At 41.3% G+C, this 23,177-nt stretch overlaps 1 protein-coding gene across 1 annotated transcript in view; it reads left to right on the forward strand.

Annotated features, from left to right (window-relative positions):
* Positions 1 to 23,177, forward strand: part of htr4 (5-hydroxytryptamine receptor 4) — a 172,193-nt gene that overhangs the window by 57,348 nt on the left and 91,668 nt on the right. The window contains exon 2 of the mRNA XM_030062068.1: positions 6,346 to 6,424. Coding sequence (XP_029917928.1) covers positions 6,369 to 6,424 — 56 coding nt within the window. The 5' untranslated portion in view covers positions 6,346 to 6,368. The remainder of the gene's footprint in view (positions 1 to 6,345; positions 6,425 to 23,177) is intronic.

The raw sequence follows: 23,177 nt of genomic DNA on the forward strand, positions 1-23,177 counted from the left end.
CCGTCCTCAGGCGGGAAGAAGGCAGGAAAATTGCGGGCTGTGTGTGTGCTTCATGTCACCGCCTGAGCTGCTGACATGCACCTGCACCGAGGCGAATTCCTGCGCGTTCGTTGTAATTTATTAATTGACTGAGTGAGCGATGCTGACGCTGATGAGATGGTTGCATGTTGCTCGACGGACGGCATGTTATTAAAGGAAAACAGCATCTTTTCGCTCGGATTGGCTTGTCGGGAGGCTTAGCTGTTAAAGGGATGGTACTGATGGAAGTTAGTGTTGAGCGTCACGCTTTCCATCATGGGGCCTGAACTTTAGAGGACTCCCTTATGAGAAAAGTAGCAAGATGTTTTCCAAAAAAAAAATCTGCGACCCTTTAGCAGTGGATTGTGACATGGATTGTGCGGTTATGCAACACAATATCAGAGAAAATGTTTTGGACGGCGGTGCAAGTCTCCACTCTGCTTTTGTAATATTAGACTGTAATGCCTCAGAAATAAGTCTCCTATATGTGTAAGGTACAGAATAATTCGCCGTACTTATAACCAGAGACATGCCGGGTAATATTCTTCGCTTTTGATGTCCACGTATTAAGAGAAGGAACTAATTTTCCTCTGACACCATAGATTTAATTTACCGTGCCATAGCTGCACTGCGATTTTCTTTTTTAATCCAGGCCTCTCTAATTCAAATATGTACTTAATGGAGCTTAAGCGTATGAACGAAGAGTGTTATCAATCTCAAAGTGTGTGTGTGTGTGTGTGTGTGTGTGTGTGCGCACTTTGCATGTGCTGTGTATGCCAATTGCAGGGCACGTTTATCCCCAGCACCTTACCATACCGTATGCGTATACATGAGTGCTTATGTATGTGCATGCCTGTCTGTTTTGATATAAATTCTCTGTGCATCCTTGATGTCTGAGTGAAATTAAACACGTGAGCTGGGACGGATCCGGTCGACTCTGCGGTGATATCAATCTACCTGTGTAGAAATGTATAGCAGTGTATTCCTGATGAAGGCGCGCGCAGCGAGGATAAATCTTTCACGACAGGCACAGATATAGATTAGCCCTAGAAGATTATTTTCCACGACATGCTCATAAGTCACCGCGCTCCGGCAGTCCATAGAGCCCACCTGCCTGAACCTCTTATCTCCCACAACCTTTGCTCCTCGTCCCTTCGTGTCACCAGGCTGAGCGGCGGCGACCCGGCCCGAGCTCTGACTGCAGATACAGCTGCGTTACACGACCTCGTGCATCAGCCCTGCTGCCCTGATGCCAGCAGCCTGTCCTCGTGCCTGTTAGCATCACAGAATTATGAATTCTTACCATTTTATACCGCAAATATGATGAAACACATATTGTTAACCCTATAAAGCCTGAACTATGAAAGAATTGGCAGAAAATTAAATTTTTTTGAAATTGAACCCTTTATTTAGTCCTATAACAAAAAAAAAAAAAAAAAAAAAATATATATATATATATATATATATATATATATATATATATATATATATATATAAAAATATGTTATTACACAACCTTTCTGGTGTATGATATATGAATATTGAAGTGCCAATGGTATGGTCCAGGGTGAACAGGGGAAGTGTTCAAAGGTATACAACAGTATTTTGGTCAAGTATTGATTAAACTGAAAACGAAAAACAGAATTGAAAATGTGTATCATATATGATACAAATGGCATTATAGGGTTAAACTTTACACAATCTACATAAAATGGCAGTGGAAAATATCAAACAAACAAACAAACAAACAAAAAAAACAGCTCCAACAGGTTGGATCGCATACATTAGAGACGGTTGGAAACCATATAATGCATAAAAGAAGTATTTTATTTGCTATCAGTAGTGCAATCAAATACAAGCACTTCAAAGTAAAAGAGACAAACAGAACAGAGGCTTTACATGGCAGCTCTTTAGTTGCAGCGTGTTTCAAGGTTGGCACTCTTCCTCAGACAAGTTTTTTTTTTCATCTTCTCTTTTTTTAATATTTTATTCAACATTTCACGCTCTGATGAGACTGACAATTTGTGCACAGAGGGCAAGTTTGTACCCAGGTAGCTGTGCCTCGCAATTTGCTGTGACAAATGTTTCCCTGGTTTCAGAAAATGAATACACTGTGAAAGGACGGTGAGGAAAAAAAAAATCTTATTCGAATTGGATGGAGTGAAAATTATATTCATTTTTGAGCTTTCCTGCCCCGTCTTTGAACCCCATGCAATACCCGCCTCACACACGGTGACTTAACAAGATTCTGTTGTAGGATCGCAGACTCTTCTGCACTCAGCAGTGTAAATGACTGGATGACAACAGGGGCACGCACTCCCCTCGTCACTCCTGCACCCAGAAAACCTGTGGAGCATGGTGCCAGGTGAGGGAGTTAGGCGTTAAAGCACCAGAAATATGACAGCTAGCGTTGTCTTCTTGAAAATATGACAGAATATGCTTACTGGGCTTGAGCTTTGGGCTTGTTTTTGCAGTTTGTTGCACAGGAGTTGGCAACATTGGATATTTGTTTATCCATCTATGGAAAAAATAAAATGTTACTGGGCTCGTCGTTGCATATGTGTGTGTTTTAGGCATAAGCAGGAACATTTGGTGTATGCTTATCCATGATGTCCCATGATATACTGCACTATGTCACTATGTAGATGAATGCAAATATGATTGGTTTTGTATGTATGCATGCATGGAAATTGATAATTAATATTGTAAAAGTTAGTCTATCAGAATAATTCATTGGATGTTGTTGAGGTTTGAAGAAAAACTAAACTGCTACTAGTCTCTAAAGGATGTGAATTTGTTCTTCTTTTGTTGCCGGTGACAAATACATTATTCATGTCATGCTTGTTCATTCTATTGCCATTTGTGCTTTGCGTTAGTTGGCGATTTAACATGTGAAGTTTATTCTACTGTCAAAACTGTACATTTTTCTCGATAAGAGCGCCGGCTAAACGCTCCCTTGACAAACTGCTGGTGACAGCCTCCCATATGGCTGCAGCATAATGAGTTGTGTGTTTAGGGGTTTAAATCTGTAGGTCGCAGTGCGCTCGCTGTCTCTCTGACCTCTCCGTCTCGCTGACCTTCACCGACTGTCCTCCCTGCATCCCGCCGGGCCCTGGAAATTTTCCATGGTTTTCCCGCAGCAGCCGGACCTCTTTTTCATCACTGTTCTGATCAAATTGTGCCTCGTGAGAAGTGAAAATTAAAATTCTTAAAATTGACTGCAACAAGTTAAATTTTTGCCAAAGTGCATTATTCCCATTTATTGAATTTTGAGCATCACCTCTTTTTGAGAAGGTAGGAGGATTGAAATGGAAAATTTTTGTTGTTCTACTTGACAAGGTTGGTGTGCACTGTGTGTGTGTGTGTGTGTGTGTGTGTGTGTTAACCTCTCATCAACTACCCCAAACCCTAGTAAAAAACAACCTTTATTGTTAATTAAGTAAACTAAACTAAAGCTTAGCAAAGTCATCTCAGAAAGCTCAGTGGAAAATAATGCCCAACTGTGGTGTGTTTGTGTTTATATGTGTGTGTGTGTGTGTGTGTGTGTGTCTCTCTCTCTCTCTGTGTGTATTTGTGTGTGTGTGTGGCTTCCCTGAAAATACCCCCCTCCACCCCCAGGCAACTCCAGCTCTCCTTGTTGCTATAAATAAGAACGTGTCATTAGTCAACTGGCCTGTTTAACTAGGAGTCAGAGCTTTTGCTGAAAAAAGGCCAGATTTTTTGGTTTAGATTGAAGGATAGAAGTGAACATAAGGTGTGTGTTTGTGTGTGTGTGTGTGTGTGTGTGTGTGTCCAATGAATCTCATGCAAGGTTTGAGGTGAAAAGCGACTTCACCTTTTAGCCGAAAACTCGGAGAGGTTCTGACTTTGCGTCTCGTGTAGGAACTAACGACCGAATTTCCATGGAACGCCGGCTCTTAATGCTCCACAGCTCACATTTCCATATTCATACGCTGTACACCCCATAAAACACAGCTGGCTAATCCAGACTGCTCAGTAATGAAGTTCATCGGGAGTTGTGATAAGTCATGATGACTGAAATACAGTTCAATGCAATAATCGCCCGAAGCTCATTCAATTATGAAACAATGCTCGGGAATTCCCCGGTGCCCCGTGTAACCATTAAATTCATTAGCAAAGTACGGGAATTGCAGATATTTCCCCTCTTTAGTTTTTTTTTCTTGTCTTGCAGTCTGCAGTGGGAAGACTTTTTAGCCTTTGTGACTACATTTGATAAGTCAATACAGGGGTTTAGATGTAAATAAATAGAGGTGAACTACAATGTGCGGCTGCCGATCACCGATATTAACAAAAAAATCAATGTCACTTTCAGGAAAGTGAATCTCAGTTTCCTTTAAAGCCCCCATCCTCATGTATTTTGCATTAGTTTCATGCTACTTACCATCATCCACACGGATTTAAAGATTAACGTCAACCCAAAACGAGGGGGAAACTGAGCTGAGATGGGTTTATCCTCGGCCAAAATCCTCATTTATTACCTGAGAAATTGACTGACTCACTGTAACACACCATAACTTAAGTCTTTTTCAACACAAGGGCCGTGAGGATACGTATTTATGGATATTGAGGTATTTCTGTCGGCGAAATGATTCATTCTGCCTTTATCTGCCTCCTCACTAATTGGTCGAGAGTGGTTTGTTTGTGGTGATGATAGGTGACATTTTTACAGACATAAATCCCTGTTCATGGAGGCTTTCACATTTGCCGTCCAAAACACGCTAATAACACTTGAGTAAGCTTGAGCAGTGGCTGAAACTCTGTTCAAATCTGGTTTTAACATCTGTCTCAGTTGATCCTGATCACAAGTGGACAGTGTTAAGTGCACAGAAATCCTCCAATCCATACGACCAGCATACACCGTTTGTTCCAACCAACCAATTTGACCCAAAGGACTGTTTCCTCGCTTGTTATTCACCCGCGAGCGAGCTAACCGACCACTAAAAATACTTGGTTAAGGTTAGGAAAGGGTTATGGTCAAGGTTGCGGTGTTGCATTTGTAGTGTAAATGCAAATGTGTCCTAACATCAGGGGAAGACCACCGCGTTGCTCTTGTGCTATAGACTTTAGACTGCTGGCATGAAATTTAACCCTCCTATTATGTTTGGGTTCAATTTGACGTCTCTAAATAAAAGACTAACATAATTTTTTTTTCTTCATATTTAATGAGTTTTCCTAATGTAATGGGTACTACCGGGTAAACATGAAATTCACATGATGATATGTTTTCAATGTCCTGTACACACTTTGCATCGGTTATAAATAACAAAAATCTGTACCTAGAAATAATAAAACCATTAAAACACCAAAAAATAATACTTCTTTCTGATTCCGATCAGTGAGATTTTATGGTGATTTGCATATTCTTCCATAGTCCCGTAATAGGAATCCTGGATGTATAAGTGGGGGTGGGGGAAGTTATGTTTTATTTAAAGGGCTATTTAGGTCGTCAACAAAGAAACATAAAGCACCTGACACAAACTTTGGTAACAATTTTAGTTATAATAATTTTGTGGAGTGCTGGAGTCAAATTGACTCCGAACATAAAAGATGTTCGGAAATATGAACATAACAGGAGGGTTAAATTTGAATTTAGTTTGTTGTCTTGTTTGCTGTCGTCTTGTTTTTTGGTGACATGTTGTTTGTTCATGGGGTGATCGAAAACAAAAAAATGAGGTTGGGCGCAGCTGCCTCATGAATGGGTCAGAGATAAGGAAAAGAATGGGCGTGGGAATATTGGGAAAATAGCCTGGACTTACAGAAGTGAGGGGGGAGGAAGGGACCGGAGGGAGTCGGAGTAAATTACGGTGGAATCAAGAAACAAAAGAAGGAAGTGAGGGGGTCCGAGGCTGCGGTCGCAAATCCAATCACAAGTGGTCGCTGGAGACGCTTTGGAGATGCGTGATAGTGCGGGTGAAAATGGTGATCTGTCACCGCTGCGTTTGTGATCGCATCACCCAAGATGGATGATCAAACCAAATCTGAATGAGAGAGGAGGATGCTGGGAGAAAGAAGTGTGTTTACAATAGTGAGCCTGTTTCATTTTATTGAGGTAAAATGTCTGCTAGGGACTGAGCTCTTGTGTTCCTTGACATTTTGTTGAAAAATCCTGGAAGTCCATTGATTCATTAATAAGAAATGTCAACTAAATTAACCACTTTCACTCATTTAGGATTCAGTTTCATGAGCTTATGGTCCAAAGCAAATCCAAAGTAGTAACACAAATGCGGCTTCCCTTAAGTGTTGAAAGTTCAGCATGCACTGCAAATGATTTTGTCAGCGTTGTAATCATGATCTGTTCTCCTTCAGGGACTCTCTGCATTTATGGTTACATGAATGTCAGCGCTGCAGGCCAGATGCCGGAGATGGAGGAAGTTGTCAGTGAGAGGTGAGAATTAATCTTCTTTTAGCATGATATCTATTTGCGGAGCAACTGTTATATATTTGTGGGGCACTTTTCTTGACAAGGTGCCAACTGCTGCACATAAAAGCAATCAAAACATGTCAGCACACACTTAGTAGATGATATCTAATCATGAGAGGCTCAGTAAAAGCTCCGAGGCTCTGGAAAGAAGAAACAGCATTTACCACGAGGTATTTGTAAGATTCAACCATGAAACTTCATACCTTTTTATAATTTTATAGTTTTATAGGTACTCTATGTATTATTTTTATCTGTATTTGTTTTATTGTTATTTTACTGATTGTTTATATATATTATATTCTACATTTTATTTTACTGTTTTCATATTGTTTTTATATTTTATTCAGTATCTTATTCTTGAGTTTTTTTTATTATTGCTGTGATTTTATTGTTTTAAATCTTTTTATTCACACTCTTGTCTGATTATTTTTATTTTTTTAAATTCTTGATCTATTTTTTAATTAGCCATATTTTATGAGTGTGCATCGGTCTCCTAGTCCTTTTACTTCTTATTTTATGCTTATTTGTCAATCAAGATGTAACTTGATTGACACTTTGAATATCAATATCAGCATTTGTTTGAAAGGTGTTACAAAAATAAATTTGATTGATTGATTGATTTTTAACTCAATGGCTAGAAGAAGGTAAGGGTTCAGTCCCCACTGGGATCACCCATATCTAAAAATATAATTATTACAGGCAAAAATTGGCAAAATGCTGTTTTTTTTTTTTTTTTTTTTTTTTTTTTTTAATACCACAAGTATACTCTTTATGCTTGTTTTCAGCTCTTTTCTCGGTTAGTTCAACCTGCCTCAGTATGCATCCCCAATTCAGTTGAAGTGATTTTCCACCAGGCAGATCCTACTCTGAACAGATGCCACCAAACCATGACAGTAGCCAAGGTCCTACCGACCAAAACGATGCAACAAGAGTCTCTTAGGAAGTGTAGACTGCGTGCGAGATGACTCCGAGTTTCCCCCATCGAGTGAAAGCAAACGATGACGAGGTTGTGTGTATTTTGTCGAGTCCTGCGGGGCTTTTCTATTCATCCAGCCGAGCTCTTTTATCTTCGAAGACGTGATTTATCTGGTAAAAAGTCAAGCCTGGCTGTTGTGTGTAGGAATACAGCGGTCTCAGTGGCCTGCAGATGGAAAAAAAAAATGCATTATTTCTTATCCCACTTGCCTCCTCAAGGCCATTCTCATGTTGCATTTTTCTACTCCAGCTGAGGGAACGTCAGACAATGGGATATTACTGTACTTTGCCGCGCACCGGCTCTGTAGTTATCTCAGCCCTCAGGCCTGTTGGTTTTATTAAAACAGGGATCCTGCTGAAACTGTTGGGTGGTCTCTTGCTGCTGCTTTGGAATGTAAAGAGTCATTTTATAGCTTCCTGAGCTTGGCCGACGCTTTTCAGCCTCGGGTGTGTGTGTTGTGGGGTTTCAGGATTTTTTTTTTTTTAATCTCATCACTCTGAAGGCGTACGTGGACCGCTTTACCCCGACCTCTCGCTTTAATGAATGATCTGACGTCCACAGAGACTGATAAAAAACAACCCGAGAGATGAGGACAGATGGATACCCGGATGGACAGATGGATGCAGGCAAAGGGAGACAGATGGAAAAACAGCTAAATACAGAAATATAGAGATGATAGATGAGGTTAAACAAGGAAGTCAGAAAAACAGATCCGAATCAGATCAGGCATTGGATCAAGATGAAGACCGTGAGCGTCGTGTGTTTGTTTTTTGTATTTCTTTCTATACTTTTGCGGGACAGATGACCTCACAAGGATAGAAAAGGATGACAAACATCCTCCAAAGTGGGGATATTTTGCCTGTTCCCCTTCTTTAAGGACTTAAAATAAGTTAAGGTTAGGATTACAGTTAGATTTGGATTAGGTTGACTAGGTTTGGATGGCGTCTTTGGATTTGAGAATGGGTAAGGGTTGAACTTTTGGGTTAGAAAATGAATGCAGTCAGTGAAGGTCCTCATGAGTGTAGTCGTACAAATGTGGGAGAGAGACTCAGGTCTGTGCAGAGGGATTTATGAATGGGATCCGGCTCTCTGTCTGGCTGATAGCTGTAATGAGGAGCCGCTGGAGAGCACGATAACAACACCAGCAGCGCGACCGCGATTTACGACGCAGCCTCGCAGCAACATATACAACAAACCTGCTGCATGTCAGTGTCACACGTGCATATGTTTGCACGAATGAGGTGGAAGGCCAGTGTTTATACATCTAGCTCGCATATAAAAGCATAACATTGTGGATAAATATGTGCCATTGGTGCTTCTGTGGTTGTTTTGACTGTACAGTTTTCTAAGGAGCAGCCTGCTTTAGATACGTGGGCTCAAAAATCACCAGTTCAAAACATCATCAGAGGAAAAAAGGCCCAGTTAGACCATTAAGCTTGAAGTAAGGACTAAAAAAAAAAAGTCCAAAAAGTTAATAGCCTGAATTTCTTTTGCCACGTCAATTTAAATGAATAATTTCTTGTTGCTTTGATACAATAAAATCTTTGGATCATCATTATTTTTGATTTTATAATGAAGGTAAAATATAATAAAAGCTGTAATTGCCACATTCTGGTGTTGTTTTTGAGGCTTGATGTGGGGGAGTTTCTTTTTTCCTTCTGGAGATGTTTTGATGTATGCATGAAAACAGACACACACACACACACACACAAACACAGATGCATGCACTGATCAAGCGAACTGCGGTCGTGTTGGGAGAGAGGGGATTTGGAATGCCAAGTTAGCGAGCGTGGCTCTTAATCTGCAACCCACCTCTGCCACGTCTTACAACTCGTAATTGGTGGAGAGAAAAAAAAAGGCAGCACTCGTTGTCGGCTTTTCATCTTGAGGCAACGTGCCGCATTCGGATGCACAATGCTTTGTTCTGTGTTTTCGCCAGTCATTTGCCAAGTGTGCATGTATGCAGCATGTGTGTAATGCCACAAATTTGCCTTTCTGCTTAGATGATTCCCCGGTTTTACCTTTTAATATCAAATTTGTTTACAAAGTGTCCTGCAAATAATTTATGCCCTCCTGAATTTCAAATTCACCAGCATTGCTCTTACTTATATAAACTCACTTCTTCTGCGTTTATTTTTATTTATAGATACTTATCAGCTTTGCTTGCCATGTGCATTGCACAGTATGTACAGCATACAAGAATATACTTTCCAGCATAAACATTTAACATGAATCATTTATCTGTTTTGATAACTGCAGTTTAACATGCATTTGTACATTAAAATGTTTCATATTTATGCTAAGGCTATTTAACGCAAAAATGTACTTGTATGTAGAAGAATCCCAACCAGCAGTCACCCTTATTTGCTAAATATATTACACAAACAGTAAATTATGCCAGCACTGCTCCTAATCCATGGTGGAAAAAAACTTGGCAACACTTCCTGTTAGCTTCTTGGAGGATTAGGTGCCAAATTATTCATATCACACAATATATGAAAAGTGGCTGCCTATTTTTACCTTTTTTTAAAGCATTTTCAAAGCATCCCATTCAGCATGCATGCACCGGTCGTTTCTTGTGCTCAAATTATTGTTTGCCTCTTCTCGCTTGCAAGAGCATGTATGATACTGACTGCCTCCTGTGCGCCGCCTTGTTAACACAAATTATTAAATATATCAGTTGCGGCACCTGTAGATTTATAGGAAATGTGACAGAATGCACAAAGTTGCCTGTCCATCATTCCCTGCTGCTGAGTGTAAACAAAATTGCCCTGGTGACGTCGGCGGCGCTGGCTGCCTGCACGATTGATTTGCCTTCGTAGTTGTGTTGGTGTGAGGATTGGCTCTGTCCTTGGGCTTCGTGTGTGGGAGATGTGACTCTCCGCTGTCTGTCTTCTTCAGGCCATCTCAACGTGTCTGTGAGTCAGACTGTTGTCCAAGTGCTGCTGAGGCTACGTGATTATGTCTGACATGACAGCTCTGATTCTTTGTTTCCTATCCAGATTTACAAACATGATTTATTGTGGGAAATTATTACACCTCCTACAAAATCTTTACTTGTATGTGAAGGAATTCAAGCCAAATTGATCAATGTTGAAAACTGAAATGATGATCGGATTACGTATAGTTAACTGTGCATGCCTAAGTCCTCCTGTAAAGAGTTCTTTACTGGGAAGGCGGTGGAGATGAAGTCGATGAGGTCGATACACACTACATGGGAAACAGGGGAGGTGGTATGGAGGAGTTTTAATCCTTCGCTAGAGGCTGTAGTCTTAACCACTGCTCAGACTGACAGGAAGACGGCTTAGCTCCTCCACAGCACCTGAGCTCAAACGCTGTTTCAACATTTTGTCACTGGCTGTCCTGGCTTTTTCCACTGGACCAGGATCAAGGAATGTTACGATGGACATATACTTTAAGACGAACAACTGCAGATTTAATCCCCAAAGGAAGATCCCAACCTAGCCTGCATACTGTTGTGAAGTTTGACTGGTTATTGTACTTTGTGTCTTTATTAGGATCAAGGAATGTTACGATGGACATATACTTTAAGACGAACAACTGCAGATTTAATCCCCAAAGGAAGATCCCAACCTAGCCTGCATACTGTTGTGAAGTTTGACTGGTTATTGTACTTTGTGTCTTTATTTTGCTTCAGGAATAATTCACAATCCTTCAGACCACCAAACTACTGATTTTATCAATGTTGTCTTCATTGAAGACATTCTTAAATTTGTTTTGGGATTTCTGCTCACAATCTGGCAGTATGTGGTGGCTACGCACATCTCACCTACTGTTCCTCCACTTTGTGAGCAAAAAAAAAAAAGAAAAAGTCAATAGAGGTCCAATCATTATTATACAGTGCTCAGTGACAAATGAAATGTGGCCCATGTGTTGATACTCAATGTGATTTTTGACGCTTACATGATTTGCCTGTTTGAAGCTGCAAATCAATATATACTGTAGATACTGGCAGAGTTTCTTGCATTGCCTACTGTTACATATCAAGTTGCTCATAGTGCAAATGGACTGTTACATGCATTTTTGAAGTTGTAAAAGCCGTGTTTATACTGAACCTGCCTGTTTGTGAACACTGGGGTAAAGCAGACTTGTATTGTGAGCTATGAGAAATAAACTGTTTTTTGTCTAAAGTCAAAGTCTTGAAGATGGCAGCAGGGTGTCCTGGTGGTATGAGAGCCTTTCCCTCAACCATATGAGTTGGGTTTAAGTCTCTTATTGGTAAGCATGTGGTGTCCTTAAGTGTCCTTGTGCAGACACTGAAACCCCCACAGCTGCAGTGTGCTGCCTTGTGCCCAACACTGCCTGGAAGGAGAGAACCCTACAGGGACCAATGAAGTGTCCCATTATCTTAATAATCTCCCCAGTCTTTGGTCAGTGCTGCACTGCTTTCTTCAGCAATTATTAAAACCTAATCCAGAATCCCTATCCAGCTTGTAGTACTGCCTATTTTACTTTTACTTTATGGCTTTGGCTTTTAATACAGGTACTGGCAGACAACAGTTCTAAATAAGCATAGAGTAAATTTAATGGTTCAACCAAAACTGAAACCTAATGCACATCAATGCAGTCTTGTGGGCTGGACAGGTGCCGAGGAAAAAAATCCAAAAGGTCAATAGAGAAGCTCCTGCATATGTTCCTCTTACTTGCAATAAACACTGATAGTGCCATGATAGTGCCATCAGTTTGAGGGTGCAAAGGCCACATTTATAATTGTAGATCTCTTAAACGGACGCTCCTGCATTTGAAGAAGCCCGACTTTTTGCCCCACCACAGCACTGCAACTGTGTCCAAAAGGGCATTTGACCTTAGGGAGAGGCGTAGGCAAGTGTGGGAGCAGAACGTGAGGCTATGATTAAGAACGCTGTAATATTTAATTGAAATATTGGCTGAATTAGCTAAACATCATCTTGAACCAGGCCAGTGTGAATTGAGAAGCCTGTAATTTGCCTCTAAAGTGTGCACGATAGTGTGCACATGCTGAGGCAAAACCAAAACATATGTGCACCACTGGCTTCAGCTCAGGGCAACAAGTCCTCTGGCCCTTACGGCCACGTAGGTTGTTTGTCCCAACCCTCTAAAATGGCCAGCAGGAGTGTGTCCCAAATTAGTAGAGCATATGACTCACAGGAGTGTCTCTAGTTCAACCCAAAGGACCATTTCCTGAGCAAGCTAACTACTGAGCTAGCTCGCTAGCCACTGAAAATACTCTGTTTGGGGGAAAGGGCTGTTGTTAAGGTTTGGGAAAAGTTTTTGTTAAGGTTAGGAAAAGGTCACGGTTAAGGTTACATTTTCTAATATTGAAAATCAAACGCTGCTCTCGCTTGACAGGACTTGAACTCTGGTCAGCTGAGTGGAAGTCCTGTTGATTGACAAATCCACCACCACATCAGCCTCCTCACATGGACTTTGTCATTTCCTTAATACTACACCACAGTGGTGTTATTTACAGAAGTGCTAAAGGTCACTTAATTATAAAACATAGCCATAGATCGTTATAAGCTGCTGAACAACGGACCTATGGGGTCATTTTTATCAAGAGGACAGTCTCGCTGAGGGGAATATTAAGCACCAACTGAGGAGAGTCCCTTTAAGAATGAAGTGACACAGACCTGAAATTCAAGATAATCTAAGCAAACAAATTTAACAAAACTCACTATTCATGCTGATATCCATTCAAAAGGGCTTCAAGAGGGCATCAGGATGGTCTAGTGGCTTGAGAGACCGCCCTTTCACCAGATGAAGTGGGATCAAGCTCCTATAGACAAGCATTTACTCTGCTGAAGCATCCTGGAACAAGACACTGAAACTCTAGCAGCTAATGCTGGTTCATGCAGGGATCAGTGGAGCCTCACATTATCTATATTACATGCTCAGTATTGAGAGGGTCAGTTAAATGCTGCATAGCTGTAATTCATGTCAGAGACATTTCTGTAGCCACAGAGCATTATTATCCCAGATCAGACTGACCTGAGTCAATACCATGCAGCCAATCAGGCTCAGTGCAATCAGATAGCAGCAAGCTTTCCTTTCCTTTCTTAGAATCAGCTTTCCCTCTGCCTCCTGTTTACCTTCCCTCTCCACACCACCTCAGGTGTCCTGTGACAGATCCTGTTTTCTGGATGATTGGTCTCAACAGAAACATTCGGCCTCAGATAGCAAGAAGGCAGACAGAAGGAGAGAGCAGGATGTCTCCCCGTGTGTGTTGTTTCAGCACATTTGTCTTTTGTTTGTTCATTCATTCTTCATTTGCTCGTTCATTTGGTTCATTCAGTCATTCAGACCTCTTTCATCGATGCACCCATCCATTCATGGATGTAGCGGTAAGGAAAATAGCGGGAAATGAAGACTTACAGTCTCGATGGTCATCACTAGACCAGCAGCCACCAATGCAACAAATGCAACACACATTCATGCATTTTTTTTTCGTAAAAAATGACTGATCTTGCTTCTCTATCAATTACATCAGTTTGATACCATAATTTATACTCTGAATTTTCATTATAACTGTTCTTGTCAGCCTAAGAATGTGAGTAAAGTGTATTTCTGCAAATTAAAAGGCAGATATATCGAGTTTAGGTGGGTTTGCCCTCCGCTACATCCACTCCTTCACGCATTCTTTCATCATATGATCCATCTACTTGATCACAGTGCTCCTCACAGCCCTAAATCAACAGATCCGAAGTCTAAAATATTGTTGCAACTGAAACTTCAGAGTCAATTTAACACCTGTCCATAATTCTGGCACTTTAATACTTTGCTCTAGCAGAGCTTCTCTGCAAGGGAAAGCTCACAGCACACTCTGAGGTGACGCTGCTTTTTCAGTCCACGCTTAACAGCATTTGGTGGCTGTTTTGGAAAGTGCAGACTTGGCAGCCAACACAGCTCGCGTCTTCTCTTTCATAGACTGAATTATTCATTCAGCCGTTGCTTATGTAATCTTGATAAGAAATCCTCCATTCATACAAAACGGGAAAAAAAAAAAATTGTACAGACGCATGCTGTTGCGCACACTCCGACACATACGCACACACAAAAGGCGAGGCGCTGAAGGAGAAGGACGCCTCGGCATCCTTTCAGGCTCAGTCGTAATCTGTGAATTGAGGTAACGATGCTGTCAAAATCTCCGGTGATGAAACCCACACGTCTGTCAAGCCTCGGCATCTTTTATCCTCAGATCGAGAGGAGTCGGGGGAGAGGGGGCGTCCATTATACACTGTTTCCAACCCATTTCCATTCATGCCTGACAAGGTGATTTATCGTACCTGTCACTGATAGCACTTCCAGGCACAAACTGGTTCTGCCTCCGGCCTTCCTCCCGCTCCTTGATCCTTTCTTCTCATTATACCGCGCACATCACCCAAGGTTTTCTGTGTTTGTTGCAATTTTACACCGACATACCTGAAGACATCTTTTCAAAAATGCCTTACAAACACACAGATTCGTAGCGGCCAAAGACGCAGCTGTCGGAGAAGTGCTCCTTTTCGCCGCACTTTGGCTTCACCCCCCGAGAGGAAATCTGCGAAAGTCGAGCTTTGATCTTTCCAGACAGCCGAAGTTACACCGAGTGGTCTGGTAGCATTCGAATTTTGTGTCCCATTAAGCATGTAAATATTCATGCACACATACATGCTGACAATATTATACAGTGTACAGTATTTATTTTTGCTGGAAGAAATATAGAAAAGGCAGCTATTTCACACACAAGACCCTGGCCCTCTACACCCACTGACATTTGTCTTCTGCAGAAATGATAGTAGCTGCTGGACTTGGTTGCATTTTGCAGCTTTCTGCTCAAATGTCAACTTATTAGCAATTATGGTGCCTACGTTCGTCAAACTCCACTTGCTTGATGCCTTGGCCTGTGCTTACAGTCCAATTGTCTTGAGGCCACCATGCGAGGTGCCAAGCTGCTCACCGGGGGGCGGTTAGGGGGCTCGGTGTCTTGCTTAAGGACACTTTGACACACTCTGGGGTAGCTGAGGATGGAACCAGGACCCCTTCGATTACCAGGCGACTGTGCCCTCGGAATACGGTCCTTTTGAACGCTTGGACTGCAAATCCAAGAGCACAGTTTACAGATTCATTTGCATGGATTCATAATTGGAGGGTATGGATTATGAATCAGAGAGCGTGATTTATAAACTGTATGCATAGACTCTAAACTACTCTAAACTAACAGTACAGATTTACACATGGGTCTTTTTTTTCTCAGCTGACCCAAAGGGGCCTCCGTACAAAACATCACTTCATAAAGGGGAAAAAAGGAAGAGAAACTTGAAGGAGTGGTGAGGGAGTGTTCCCTCGTCTGCTCAAACAAATATGTCAGATTTCCCGTTGAACTGCAGAACAATTAGCTAATTTGTGTCGACAAGTGGGCTCTAAGCTAAAGTCCGCCAACTGTTTTCACACAGAGCTGTACTCTTTCACACACACGCGTGCGCGCTCATGCACGCACACACACACATGCACACACACACCAAGGACTGCTGCAGCCAAGGACAGACTTTTGTGAACTCCTTGACACGAACATAGGCATGCACACACACACACACACACACAACACACACACACACACACCTCCACAGTGAGTATGTTTTATTTAATGCACACATGTATTATCACATTTTGGTTGTAAAACAGCATTTTAAATCTGAAACAAACCACCTGTCCCACGTGAGCGTTTTAGCACCCTATCAAAAAATAATCCTCGTTCACACGAACTTGCCAACAATGCACAAAATCACATGACCTCTCATGCGCGCTGGACGTGCTCGTGCCGCTGTAAACAGGAAGCAGATTGTCGGGTACAGGGGATGCCGAGCCGGCGTTAAGCTGAAGTCCAGGCTCATGGAGAAACACAGGTGATAGAAGTCATCTGTTCCCTCGGTGGTGACGTGGAATGTGAACTCGCCGGCCAACGAAACCGACGAGAAAGCGGCTCCGGTTAGAAATCAGACGTCCTGCCGTACTGTGGTCCACTGTGTCTCATGGAAACGTGGAAAACCGGCAACACCCTCCATGCTAACGTGGAAACCCCCGGATTCACCACTGTGAGAGCTGGCAGGGACGCCGAGCTATGTGGCGAACGCTGGTGGAAGCCGTGGCAAAGGGAAAGAAATCGCCACAGAAGAAGAAGGAGGAAATCTTAAAAGGCGTGTGGGCCCTAAGCGTAAGGTTTTGGCTTGCCATGCTTTGTCAGCGCTTGTCAATGCTTTGTCACAACACCTCCGCCCGTCTGCGCTGCTACGCCACCCTGGAGCTTTCAAAATAATACGCTGTAGGCTGCATTTCCAAAATACTCTACACCAAACATAGCAAAATTATGTGTCTCACAGCCAAAACATATCACTGTGGATGTGGCCACAGACACATACAAAAGCACACACTCTGGCATGTGCACACACGCAAATACAGACACACACACACACACACACACACTGAGAGGACTGCCACAGTGAAGTAGCAAGTGTTTATGTAGCTGCTCGTCGTGAATGTTAATGATGTGGTGGAGGCCGGGGAAACGTCGCTGTTTGCTCTGTGGTTTTAGCCGCCGTTGTCTCTGCGCTGCTGATTAAGGCAGCAGCAGCCGGGGTGCAGCAGATTAAACCGGGGAGGTAAACAGGAGAGGGAATTCACAACTGGAGGATGCACACTGAATATGCAAAACGTGAGGAAAGCCTTTATTGGGTTGTGCCCTCCCTCTGCACAGTCGACGCCTGCTTTGTCTCAAGGCTCAAAAATCAATGCTGTCAGATTCAGCGTGATGACCGGGAGTAATTACTGTCAACAAATGAGACCACAGTGGAGATGTTTGGTAACATCTGTTTCCACACACCGTCTCTTGAACAATATCTTCATTGAATTTTGCACAATCGCCCAGTCCCTCTTACATGAAAAGAGGAGATAAAGGGTAATATGTGTACAAATACACCCTCCCTCCTTCCTGTTAACTCAGAAGCATAAATAAGATGAAAAAAAACTGATTAGAAGAAAAAAAGTAAATAGAAGAAAAAAGAAGTGTGAAATTACTAAAAATAAATAAATAAATAGGTCCACTGACAAGATAATTAAAACAGCCGTACAGTATAAAACAAATAAAACAAAGAAGCAAACGTCTTGTGTCTAGTTTTTTTTTTTCCTATACCATTTTCTACTAAACATTCTTCCACTAATGGACATTAGGCCAAATTATTGAATCTTTAAATCATTGTGATATTGTTTGTGCTCATATTTCTCAAAATTAAGACCACATTTCCTGTGGAGTATATGATTTTTGATCTGCCTTTGTGCCATAAAAAATGTATTTAAGATTACCTGCCAAATCCAAGCTGGTGGCATACACTGTAAAAATCAGTGAAGTCCGGTCTGTGAAGTTTCCAGTCTTCCAAGTAACGGTCTTATTTATGGTCTTGGTAATTTGTAATAATATATTAACGTCTCAAAATTAATGAGTTAATGATTTATTTATGTTAAAATGCAACATTTAGTGCCTGTAACCTGCCTGCTTAGATTCATCCACATGTATCCCTGATGAGTGAAATTCAGGTGAGATCAGTATCATCATAGGAACACGGCTTACATTTTGCTCATTAGTGCACCGTGTCGAGCGGTATGTGTGTGTGTGTGTGTGTGTGTGTGTGTGTGTGTATTGTTGTTGCTCTCTTGCCACTTTTGATCCTGAACATCAGAGGATCTGGGTTTTTTTTTGTTTTTTTTCCTCCTGACTGTCAGCATGCAGACTTGACAGACATGTTCAGCTCACCAAAGAAGATCCAAATCATCCTTAATTGCATAGCAGGAAGACCAGAACCTGAAAATCCTCTGAGGAAGATGAGCTGACAGTACAGTAATATTAATATCCTACTCAAATGCGGTAACAATGAGACTCTGACGGCAATAAAATATAGTTATTTGTTGCTGATATGTACCAGTATCGGCGAATCAAATCCCTACATCCATCCTATACATGCGTCCTATACTGATACTGATTTTGTTTGTGCAAACTGTGAAAACGAGTGTAGTCTTACCGATAAACAGAGCCAATTTAGAAAAAAAAAAAGAAAAAAAAAAGGAAGCCAGATCTACTATAACACCGAGTCAGTGTAATACAAGACCTGGATCGCTTTTTTGTTTGTTTGCTGCTTGAAACGCCAGCACATGTTGCTCGCTGAATCTGTGTGTTTGACTGTATGTGCTCAATATTTCATGCCAGTGTTTCGCTGCTGAATCAGACTTTATTTCCTTTACTCACTCTCACTCCTTTATTTTAATGCAGCTACCTCTTTATTCCATTGTCTCCCTGCAGTCTCAGGAATTACACTAAAACTCTGACTCTCTGGCCATATTTACTGATGCAAAAATGAAATGGAGTAAAAGGCTTAATTGCACTACAGGTAAAAATGTCAACTAAAATGAAGCCCGCTGCTCATGCATCGTTGTGTAGGCTCATTTTATCTTTTTGAATTTATTGAATGAATATCCCAGTTGCCCACCTGCCCTATAGTTTAGTAGCAAAAGAAATCAGTGAAGCAGAGTCAATAATGACACAGTTTGCCATAGTTTCAGTCTTATGTGTTGTGATGAGTGTTTTTATTTTTATTTTTTAATTTAATTATTATTATTATTATTTTAATTATGAGATAATGAGTAATCTCCGCCCCCAGGCTTTCTCTGTGAATTTACTGGTTGACTAAAAAGGGAAAATTAAAACTCAGCCTAATGTCAGAGTTCACCACTAAGTGTGTTTATTCAAGAATCAAGCCGTCTTTTTCGCTTTCATCTTTAAAGTTCAGAGGTCAGACTGGCTGTAAACCCCTGACCTTTACCATTTCGTATGTAAACATGCTGTCTTCCCCTAATGCCTGGGCTGGAAATGACAAACGATGTGAAGCAGTGTGTTTCTGAAAACCTTTTGGAATATTCTCTATATCCATTCTGGAGTCAAATGGCACCTGAAATCCCTCATTAAATATTTCAAAAACACAACTGAAGATCTGTCTTGTCACTCATAATGTGTGTTTTTTTTTCTCTTTATTCATGCCAGCAATCACTTTGCAGCAGTACGTGTCAGTTTTGTCAAGTAGTGAATCTGAAAGGCAAATGTAATCTGCAATCTGACTTGTGTCACGGCAAGAGCATGACAGTTATTGACCCTAAATTAGGTCTCATTTCCCAAATGTATTTCACAGTTTTTCGCCGCCTGAATCCCTAACCAGCTCCAGAAGGCACTGATGTGTAGATCAGCCTGACCTCTCACCTCTGGGTTCAGGCTGGATCGATCGGATAAGCCCAAATGTGAGCACACATAACAGAAATCAGGCAAAGGTGGAAGTGATGCTCAGCTTAGTTTGTTTTAGAGAGTGTCCTCCAGCAAAAAAATGATCCCATAGGTCGTATGTACAAGCATCTTATTATAACTCATAGATATATTTAATAGTAAAGCAACCTTTCATGGTCATGTAAATAACAGTGAGATGCAGTTGGGCTGGTGGATGACTCACCCCCACACTGGACTTTGGACCTGGAGACTGGAGTTTGATTACTGAGTGAATCCATCCAATGTTTCTGTGTGTTGTCACCATGACGATAAAGGTCCTCTAACCTTAACCTCAACCTTACTCTAACCTTAACCAAGTTTCTTTTTTTTTTTTTTTTTGCTGCCTAAACTAAACCAAACTGCCATTCTTTTGACACACATGTGCACCATTGCTCATGTACATCTCCTGCCACCAGTAGGGGGCGCTAAATTAGGAAACGCTCATGTGGGGTCGTATAAAAGGCTAGGAACAAATGTGGTTGCATGGGTAGGAGGACTTGTTTTTAACTTAAGAACACAACAGCACATCACAGCATCACATGATTTATCACTGAGAAGGATGTCCTTTACCTGGTTCGAAAACAGTTTTTCAAAGATATTTTTCCATATTGTATGGCAGGTTCACGAGCAAGGACCCCACCATCAACAAGAGGGATTTAAATGATTTATTGATGAGATGATGATGGTTGTTTGAGGCTTCATCTTGCTTGTAGTTGTTCCGAATTGCTGAGTGTGTGTGGGGAAGCTTCGGTAGGGAATCCGCCAAAGCACTCGGGCATGACGGACTAGACTTAGGACCCTACGAAGGAAGCTGAGTAGGAGAGAGAGAGAGAATCAGGGAGGGAAGGGAGAGGCGTAAAATTTGAGATATTTAGAGGAATGCTGGAAGAGTTGTGGTTGAAGTGTGGACCTGCTCCTGAAACTCTGCTAGAAAGCTTCAGGTCATACACATATTCTGTATTTGCATTGAGTGATATATGGAAACCCAAGATGCCATAGTTTTATGGCTGCACCACTACACCGAACAGGAAATATCCAGATGGTTTGTGCATCATTTTATGTACATTTACCTGGAAGAAACTTTTGAAACCCTCCAGAAATTAAAATAAAGTTCCACCAAATGTAGTTTTAATGACAAACCCACTGATGGATTTGAAGAGGTTAAATGCCCAGTGTATGCTGCTTTTTCATCTGGTGATGTCTTTATGCACAGTGTTATTGCCTCTGTGGTTCATGTCTGTAATGTTATATATCTTTATGAATGTTTACGTAAGTCACCACTGAGATCTGTGTCAAACCGAACCCAAATGCCACCGGCCACAGTCTTGATCTTGATGCAGTTAAGCTAGAAGGTCCTTGTAGGTTCTTCAGTGCTGCTCATAGTTCACAGTTACATGTTGCATCTGCTGCATCACCAATGTAAACTAAAGGCAACACCCACTCAGATGTCATCGCTCTGTTTAAACCTTGCTGTTGTGTAGCTTAGACACAAGACCGACTTGAATTAAATATTCACATTTATTCTGTCTCGGTCCATGTGAGTCTGACCACCCGGGTGTGTTTTTTAAGCAGAATTAAACCTAAACATGGAGTCAAGATAATGAACTTTTTACTAGAGGTGAGCTGATAACATCATTGTTGGAACTGGAGGAGGAGACGAATGAAAACATTTGGTCAGCTGTTTACACGAGGAAGTGTATTTCAAGCTGAAAACAACTTCAGACACACATCTTGCTGAGGGTGATGGATACAAATAATGATTTTTATCACTCTATCACAGGTAAAGTGATAAAATCAGATCCACTTTGATGCCAAAACATTAAAAAAGTCTCTTTCTAATATACAATGTCTATATATCTTTATATTTATTTGTAATGTTGCTGTAATGCCGTCACTTGGAGCCTCCAGGCTGTTAATAAAAACAGATTCATCTCCTGCCAAATGCCTCCTCTGTGGAACACCCTGGGCCCACGTCTGCAGCTATCTTGCAAATCAAATACTCTAACGCAAATGCCAGTCGATTATCGTGTTATTCTGGCTGAAAGGAGAGCACAACTTGATGGCAAAAAAAAGAGAATCCTCTTAAGTACACAGTCCCAAAAGTGCGGCAGTAATTCAGCGAGCCTGCAGTAACAAGTGGGATCTCTACCACAGCCACATCTGCAGATTAAGCAGTTTTAACACCTTTCATCATCTGAATCACGTTCCGATAAACAAATGTGTCTGTTGAGTGGCTGCAGGCCCTCCTGTTCCAATAAGATAAGCGGATAATGGATATATATGGTCTTTGTTCCTGCAAACATAAAACATGTTGATAACGCATTAGTGTTTGTCCGAATGCGCGGCTTAAATCCACAGATTTGCAGAGGAAATTAGCAATAATTGGTTTATAATTGACTTAGTAAAGCTATAACTACATATAGTAAAAGGTTTAATGGAGAAATACAGTTTATGCAAACAGAACAGTTAATTTGATTATTTGATTTATGGTTATTCATGAATGAGAGGTTTTAAAAAGCTCATTAGAAAGTCCATTAGTGGGATCAAAACAGACTTGGCCAGATAACTGAGCAAGCTAATGAAGAGGATGGAAAAGCCAGCTGGAAAAGGCAGCCTACACATGCAAACACACACACACACACAGTCATGTTTCCATCATTTCAGAGGACACTGCATTGACTTACATTCATTTCTTGAGACTTATCCTAACCTTAACCCAAACGACTACAGGCCTAACCCAAACCTTATCCCTAACCCTAACCTAACCTTAAAATTATACTACCTTTAAATTAAGTCTTCACTCTTAAATTAATGATTTTTGCAAAGGGGGCTTGCTTTTTGTCCCCATAAGGGAGGCGAGTCCCTACAACATGACTGTGTAAGCAGATTTATGTCCCCACAACATTAGTAATACCTTGTGTACACACACACACACACACACACACACACACACTCTGCAAATTTCCTTCGGGATGAATAAAGTATCTATCTATCTATCTACACACACACACACACACACACACACACACACAATAAATAAAAAGGAACTTCCCGTAATACGTGTTGGTCTCTTTCCACTCAGTTAAGATCTTGGCTCATTAATAGTCAGACATGCCAGCACTGGATGAGCTTGCCAGTTTAACACTCTGCGTGCTGCTCTTTTTCTCAGCTGCACTCAAACCTTTAATGTGTGCAGCAAGTTTCAGCCTGTGTAAAACCAATTACATAATCCTTGATTGGTCAAGAAGATAGTTTTGCTTCTATTACAAGTCGTAGAACTGACGATGAGCGCTGAAAAGATTTTTAGCAAATGCAGGCCTTTGTATTTACTTTCAAAGTCCAACTAATCAAGGTAGAATTTTTCATTAATATCCTGTGATTTTTCCCTCACATGCATTATGAAC

This window comes from Myripristis murdjan, chromosome 10 (assembly GCF_902150065.1).
Source record: "Myripristis murdjan chromosome 10, fMyrMur1.1, whole genome shotgun sequence".
Classification (NCBI taxonomy): domain Eukaryota; kingdom Metazoa; phylum Chordata; class Actinopteri; order Holocentriformes; family Holocentridae; genus Myripristis; species Myripristis murdjan.